The sequence below is a fragment of the Orycteropus afer genome, unplaced genomic scaffold (genome assembly GCF_000298275.1).
Source record: "Orycteropus afer afer isolate SDZICR_OR568_19922 unplaced genomic scaffold, OryAfe1.0 scaffold00005, whole genome shotgun sequence".
In the NCBI taxonomy this organism is placed as follows: Eukaryota; Metazoa; Chordata; class Mammalia; order Tubulidentata; family Orycteropodidae; genus Orycteropus; species Orycteropus afer.
In genome coordinates, this window is record NW_006921592.1 from 10,852,085 (window position 1) to 10,860,442 (window position 8,358).

An 8,358-nucleotide genomic window follows, 5' to 3' on the forward strand; every position below is an offset into this window, starting at 1 on the left:
CCCAGAGATCTACCTACCTACATGGGATCTCAAAATCCCATTTATAAAGTAGAATTTTCATCTGGGTCATCTAATCCACCCACAACAGAGATTCAGGTGAATTATTTTCTCAAACTGCCTGGCTTCAGACAAAACAACATATATACTCCCCTGATGCCTGTTGTTTCTGAGTTATTGCCTCATCCCTTACCTTGAAAAGAAATGGAAGTCTGCCCTAGTCCCTTAAAGATTAAAAAAATCAGAGGTTTTAAAGTCTATCCTTGCGGTTCTAGATAGCTTCATGTGGTTTGGAAACCATATTTCTAGCAGGAAAGTTGACTACAGATGATTAGCTAGTCAGAGTTGAGCATGAACAAAATGAGGGTCCTTGGGTCGGGCACAAACACTTTGCACTTAGCTGCTAATCTAACAGCTGGTAGTTCGAACTCACCCAGTGGTACTGCAAAAAAAAGGCTTGGAGATCTGCTTCGGTAAAGATTACAGCCAAGAAAACCCTATGGAGCATTTCTATCAGTGACACATGGGTTGCCTCTTCCTTTACCTTGAGAAGAAAAAATGGAAGTCTGCCCCAGTCCCTTAATGATTTAAAAAAAATCAGTCAGAATCCACTTGAAAGCAAGAGGTTTGGGATTTTCTGTTTGTTTGTTTGGGGGCTCAAGGGGAGAGAATAAGGGTTGGGGCAACAGCCTGCAAGAGATGAAGGAAACACTCAACTTACCTATAAATATCCCTCTTCTAGTGTGAGTCCCTGAGTAGCACAAATGATTCAGTGCTGGACTACCAGCTGAAGGGGTGGCAGCTCAAACCCACCCAGAGTGCAAATGAGGGTCTACATAATTAGACTAAAGGATTAATCAAGCTGGCAAAGCATCAAGTAAGCTTTCTACCTTGACAAATGTACCTTCACAGCAAGCTGGAAGACCAGGTACAATTTAGAGTTCTCAGACCCCTCAGAGTTCTGGGCAGGCATGGAAAAGCAGACCCCTTCTCTCCTACCAGGCTGCAGCCCCTCACCAGGGAGGCTTCTTAAGCACACCTGTGGTCTCCAGCCCTTATTTCCAATTTCCTCCAAAATGCCAGCAAACAGCTGCCTCTTTGGGCACCCCTCCTGATTTGCAGAAGCCTGGAAGCAAGTTTGGAGCTGCTCACGTAGGGAATTTGATCAGAGTCTAGAAGTAGAGCATAGACTCCTGGTGGGCAGTACCCTAGAGCCTGTGGACTCTTATCCCTGTCAAGAGGGGCACAGCCTGTAGAGGGCCAGACCCAGGCCTTTTAAACCCAGAGGATAAGTACAGAGTGTGGCCTCTTGCCCAGGTCTGAACATAGTATTGACTTTCTCTCTTTTAAACTAACTAGATGGACTTTTTGCTAAGTTTTAGTTGAGGACAAGTCCTTACATTAAAGACTAAGGGACAGGCAAACAGCGTAACAGGATCTGTGTCCAGAAGGGATAGAAAAAAAATGGAAAGACTTCACACTATGCAGAAAGATTTTGACAGCTGACATCTGGTTTCAGGTTCTGAAGAAGGAAAAGATAAATATCCCCCCAAAAGCCAGTGGACTGAAGAGGATTCTAGAGAGTAGTCGCAGTAGGATCCTTGCTTTATGGCATAAACTGGGCAGACCTTAACCTGTTTTCTGTTTTCCAAAATTAGTGTCCTACCTAGATCTTTGCAGAGACAAAAAAAAGTCTGCTTAAGAACTAGCAGAGGCAGCTGGGGCGCAGAGTTTGATCCCCAGGACGGAGCACACACAAAGTCAGGCCAAGCAAAGGAGGTTTGGGACTTTACCAAAGGGAGCCACCAGAGGCAGGCTGAAGAGTGGGTAACGGCCTGGGCTTCACCCCCAACGACTGACCTGGCACTTGCTCTGCATTTTCGGTGAGGAAAGTCCAACCATTTTCCATGCCTCTATTTTTAACTCTGTAAAATGGAGGTAGTACCTATAGCATCAAGTAGCCCTTGGTGGTGCCGTTCCAACCCACCCAATGGCTGCAGGAGAAAGAACGATCTATTGCCATAAAGGGAGCTCTGGTAGCATAGCGCCTAAGGCACTTGATTTCTAACCAGAAGGCTGGTGGTTCAAACCCACCAGCTACTCCTTGGAAGGAAGGTTGGGCAATCTACTTCCGTAGTGATACCGCCTCGGAAACCACAGAAGGGTCGCTATGAGTGGGTCCCACTCCATGGCACATAACAGCAACAACAACACTGCCATAAATATTACATACAGCCAGGAAAACTTTGTGGGGAATTTCTACTCCATGACATGGGATCACTATGAGTCGAAGTCAAATCAACAGCACCTAACGGGGGGGGGGGACCCTACGACATCACAGAACATGATGCCCCTGAGAGGTTAGTGATTTGGCTCAGAGTGACACCCAGTAGTATATTTAGGACTAAAAGGGTAAGGGCCAGAACTGGATTAGGCGGTTTCCACCACCTCCCCAAAATCCATGTTGGGGTTCCGCAGAAGTTATGTGTGATTGGGGGTGGGAGTGGGAGGACGGAAGCAGCTTTAGGAAAAGAGGCAAATCGAAACATCTGAGATAGCGGACAATAGGTTAAGTGTTTCGTAGCAGCTCCGTTTTGGGGTAGGGAGAAGGCTGCCTTTGAAACTGGCCGGGAGAAGTAAAAGGAGAGGCGCCTGCGCTCGCAAGTTGCGGGCATCCGCCAGTCTCTAAGCAGGAAGAGGAGGCGGCGGAGCGCTCGCTGGGCGCCAGGCGCTGCGGGGTCTCGTCGCGGGAAGGGCAGGCGAGGAACGCCCGGCAGGGGTCTGCGACTCTCAGCCACTCACCCAGCAGCAACAGCTTGAGCTCGCGGCGCGCGTCCTTCCTGTCGCGGCGAAGCTGCCGCTCTATCTCCGCGCTGATACGCTGCGACTCCTTCTCCTCCGCCGACAGGCAACAGCAGCCCGCCATGGTGCGCGGCGCACCCGACGGGGCGACGCCTGGATCCTCCGCCTGGCCGGTTCGCTACGGGAATCGGGGTTAGGAGAGAATAGGCGCGGGCCAGCACTCCCGTGGTTCAGCCCCTCTCGAGGGTCGGCTGTGAGGCAAGGGCGAATCCCGAGTGTTGGGGACGCTCGAGTGCACCTCGGCTGCGCCTCACACTCGCCCTCCACTCGCTCGCGGGAGGAGGAGGGAGAGCTGAGAGGTTGGGAGCTTTGCTGGTCTCCGAGAGATTCGTGCGCCCCTCGGCACAGGAGCCGGACACCTAGTCAGCGGCGCAAACGGCGTAAAAGGTGGGGGCGTCAGTGCTGGCCGGAGAGTAGGATCTCCTAGGCCTGGGGGTGTCCCACGCAGGCTGCACACGCGGCGTTGATCGGAGGCAGAAGACCTAACTGGACCTTGCCTGGAAAGTTCCGAAAACCTCAGCAGTGACTGTAGACTACGACTGAGTGGAAACGTTCCTGCTGGCTCTGTGGCTGGAAGTGGCAGGAGGAGGCGGGGCGTCTCGAACCTGCAGCCCTGACGTCTGCCCGACTTGGCCCTCGGGCCAACCAACTCCAAACCAATGGCTCCTGAGGGCAAAAGGGTGTGAGCAGAGTGCTGGGGGACGCGGAACGGGGCCTCGAGTCTCCAGATACAGGCTGGCGTCCTGGTGCAGAGAGGGCAGCCTGCCGAGGTTGTCGTAACCACTACCGCGCTCTGGCCACCAGGCCCTTCTCCCTGCCGGAATCCGGCTTCCGACAGGTGACCGAGTTTCGCCAACTCCCCAATCTGAATGGAGGCGGAGGCGGCTGACTTCAAGAGAAGAGGAGGGGGGGCAAGAGTCCACCGCAGGACACAATGAGCCAGGGGCGAGGTCGAAGTCTCTACCTTGACCTGAAGTTGAGGTTAAGCCCACCACCACACACCCGTTTCCTAAACCGACTCCCTCCCCTGACCACCTGAGCCCGGTTCTGCAGGGGCCAAAGCCCTGGATTCAGCTCGTCACTCTGCCTGACAGGTGCCTCCGCAGTGGCCTGCGCCCGTTGGCTCTCCACTCACAAAGCAACCGCCACCAGGTTCAGTTAAATGAGAGACGTGTACAAGCTGAGAGTAAATATCCTTCCGGCCCCTTCCAACCCCACCGGACGCCAAGGGCTAGTTTTGAGGAGGATGGAAAACGGCTGGCTAATTTGCATTCGCCCGTCGGGAAAGACTCCCTCCTTATAGAACGGGCTGACCCTTTCTGAGCAGCACCTGGCTTGTTCCCTGCCCCAGACCTGACAGCTGCTTTGCAAAGGTGTATCCACACAGCCACTTTGGCTGGCTCCTGAAAGATCGGGATCATGCTTGAGCTGCACTAATAAAAATTTTAAAAGACGTCTTTGGACTCAAATGATGTGATAGGATGCGTATTACAACATCTGATTTTGTATTTTATGTAGATTTTGAGGCAGAGCGCAAGGGGTCCACAGAGGAGAAGGAGAGGTGGAGGGAAGGAATCCTGTCGTTAACCGCAACGAATGTACTTTTTTTCCTTCTCTTCAGATAAATACATACCATGTAAACACTTTATGGCGTTAGGCCATTAGCTAAATGCTTCCTCTATTAAGAGCAGGCACAAGTGCATTTCACAAGAGTAGCTTATCTTTTAATCAATTCTAACTGAGGAACATATTAAGTGGAGAGAGTTGCATTGCCGTTTATAGAGAACTTGGCATTGTTATGGTATTTAAATGGCTGCAAGGTCTTATTAATATTATTTCTTTTACAGTGTAAAGAATGTAGATGAATCAGGCTTTAAAAATGAATTTGCATACATTCTCACGTGTATTCTGTTTTATATTTCTTTGCAGGCATAAATTGATAGTAACAGTGACCCCTACAGGAAACTCCTGGACGTTTCTAATTTGATTCTTGAACAATCACACATACCTCAGCTCTTACAAATTAATTTAAAATTCGAGAGTAAGAACTTCTGGTTTCTCAAGTTAATAGTTGCATCATAGTTGCTAGTATTTTTTAAATGACTAAAATTAGTGCAAAACTGAACTCCAAGTTAACTGGAACAGCTGACCTGCTAGTTGGAAAGTTGCTAGAATTTCAAAAAGATGTGAAATATTTATTACTTGTGGGAAAGCAAATCTGTGCAATTTTTCTTGGCTGGTCAGTTTGATAATATGCATCACAGGCCTTAAACAGGCCCATCCCTTTTGATCAAACCAGTAATTCTCCTTTTAAGAAACAGTCAAAGAGAAGCCACATGATTGATGTGCAGAGGTTTATTATTCGTAACAAGAACAAAAACTCAAAGCAACCTAAATGTCCAACAATAAGGAATAGGTTAAATAAATTATGGTAAATTCATGTAATGAAAGCTTGTGTAGCTATTAAATATGTAAATAAGTGAGTAACAAATGTGGGCATAATAATCAAAGAAATGAGAAATCCTCAAAAAACATTGAGTCAAAAAGGCAAGATACCAAAGCATCAACAGTATGATCCAAATTTTATTATGAAAACACATGTAAGCATTTTTAGAACACTGAAGAGAGCTACACCAAAAAGGTAAGTTTCTGTGAGTCACAGCTTTTTCATTTTCATTCTTTGATTTAAAATTATTTGAAGCAACTTGTATAAAGTTATCTAGATCCCACTGTCCTCAACAGTAAAATGAGAAGAATGAACCAGAATGAGTTCAAAGGGATCCCCCAACTCTACTATTCAACTAATTTCTTTGATGATTTTCACACTTGCAAGGAGGCTTTAAAAGTACTCACAGACCTGAAGTTGTTACTGAGCATTGGCAACTAGTGAGAACTGTAAAACTGAAACATCACAAGTCCAAGTCAATTATTTTATAGTTCTATTTTTATCCATGTCTCTATTTTCTTCATGTTTAGGATCTGAGGATGAGGTGAGAAAAAAAAAAAAAATTTAGTTATTCATTTGAAACATCTTTCCAGGAAAGGGCAGTTTTGAAAAGAGTTCTTAGTAAAAGAGAAAAATCTGTTTCCCAGGTTATTCCAAAAATGCAGCAATCCCATTTCATTACTCTTGCAGATTAGAACCCAGTTGAGGGTATCTGCCAAATGCTGGGTTTAACCCATGAGCTAATTGGAATGCTTCTGAATGTTCATTGAGTTCCTAGTTCGTGCTAGTGCCCCGGTACCAGGCACTGGAGAGTCAGATGAGATGACAATTCCAGAGTTTAGGTAGGCTACAGTCTACTAGAAAGAAATAAGGTTGAGAACCTGAAATCTGATCCATGCCTTCCTGCTGCTTCCAGATTGCAGGTAGTGAGTGGTGGCTCTACATAGTTTGTTGTTGTTGTTATATGCCGTCGGGTGGGACCGACTCATAGCGACCCCTCCTTGGGTTTCCAAGGCAGTATCACTACAGAAGTAGATTGCTCCATCTTCCTTCCGAGGAGTGGCTGGTGGATTTGAACCACCAGCCTTCTGGTTAGCAGTTAAGTGCCTTAGCCACTATGCTACCAGAACTCCCCTCCATAGTTTAGAGAGGTACATACCAGCCTTTCCCTTCAGCTCAGTATCATCTACAGTCACCTTCCTCTAACTCCACACAGATGTTCCTGGGTGTCCTCCCTCCTTCCATGTCTTGGCACATCTCTTCCAGAAATGTTAACTCTCCCCTTCAGGCAAAGTTGGATACTTTCTTTTCCAAACATTTATTTTCTGAGAAACCATCTGCACCCCTGTCTTTCCCTGTTGCCTAGTACCTTCTCTGTTCCCTTCATCAACATCACACTCATTACACCTCTTATTCTACATGGGGAATACCTTCCAAGGAGAGATTTTTACTTGCTCATCTTGGTATTCCTAAATTAGTAATTTTTTTGTTGGCGGAATAAAATTGAAACCAAGAAGAATTAGTATGACATAAAAGAAACTAGGAGAGAGAGAAAAGCTCTAGTGATACAAGACAGTAAGAAGCAAAAAAGCAAGCTCGTTTGCACAAATCAAAGTGGCCGGATGTATGATTTAAGGACTGTGTATAGAAGCTGACCCCCACTTGCCCCTTCACATGGAATCACTGCCCTGTTTCTAATAGAGAAGGCCAAGGAAATGTTCAAGTAGAGGGCTGGAATAATGCCAGAACTCGAACAAGTAAGGTAGTATGACCTCAGGGAAGTTCACAAAGCTGAATAACACCAATATCAATGCATTTATGCTGCTCTGTGGCAGTGTTTTTAAAACTGCAGTTGTGACCACAAGTTATATACAACCTTCTGGGCTTGTGACTAAGCATTTTTTGTTTTTTTAAAGAATAGAATATAGACCAAAAAATTCTCAAAGTCTATGGCTTGTTTTGCTTCATGATATTTTTGCTTCAGTTGTACATATTGGTATCAACTCAAGCAGGTCAGTAATAATAAATGAGGGTTTGCTTGCCCCTACCATTGCTCTCAATGACTCAGTGATTCCCAGTTTTCATTTTTCTGAAACATGTTCCCAATTTCTGATTTCATTTTCTTAGCCCAATACAAGTAGTCCCTGACTTACAATGTTACTTCAAACCTCACTTACAGTGGACTGTCCTCCCCCTCACCTTACTGCTGGTAACATGTACTACGTATAATATTGCAGCTCATAATTTGCTGTTATCATTCTCATACCAACCCCCACAGATAGATAAAGATCAGATTTATAAAAGAACATATAATGAAAGGCAATGATAATGATAATAAAAGAGGTATACTTGACTTAAGTCAGAACTGACTTAGGACAGAGTCATTGCAACGGAACTCCATAACTAAATCAGAGACTACTTATGTATTCTCTAAAAAGTTTTGAGATCCTTACTCCCTCTCCACACAATCATCAGTTTTGGAAGAGCTGGTCAATAAGAGTCAGTGGAGCAGTAATTATTTAGGTGAATGCATTTAGTGATATTTAGAAGAATTGCAGCTGGTGATTGTTGTACTCAGTATGTAGTTTTCTAAGGAGTTCTGGTGGCATAGTGCCTAAGACATATGACTGCTAACCAGAAGGTTGGTGGTTCAAACCCACCAGCCACTCCTCGGAAGGAAGACCAGGCAACCTACTTCCGTAAAGATTTACCACCTCAGAAATCCAATAGGGGCTGCTATGAGTCAGAATCAACTTGATGGCAGTGAGTTTGGTTTTTGGTTTTTTGGAAAGCAATCAACATATCAGAGTTTAACATGTTGCTCCAAAATATTCTCTGCCTAAGACGAGAAATGATTTGTTATGAAACTTCTACTGAAAAGGCTACAATTATAGACAATGAAGGCTGCCTTCCAATAGACGTGACTATGAGGGGGCAGGAATCACTGTTGTTTGTTGTTGAATCTGAGTTTTCATAGAAGTTAGGTATCTCAAGAATTTAAGAAATACAAATCTTTAAGATGAGAACTTTGGAGCCTTGTTTGTTTGCTTGAG

General features: G+C 45.6%; 1 protein-coding gene across 1 annotated transcript in view; it reads right to left on the reverse strand.

The window, feature by feature from the left end:
• LOC103195143 (guanine nucleotide-binding protein subunit alpha-14) overlaps window positions 1–2,923 on the reverse strand; it is a 207,174-nt gene extending 204,251 nt beyond the window's left edge. Inside the window, exon 1 of the mRNA XM_007938615.1 lies at window positions 2,800–2,923. Coding sequence (XP_007936806.1) covers window positions 2,800–2,923 — 124 coding nt within the window. The remainder of the gene's footprint in view (window positions 1–2,799) is intronic.
• Between the last annotated feature and the right edge of the window lie 5,435 nt (window positions 2,924–8,358).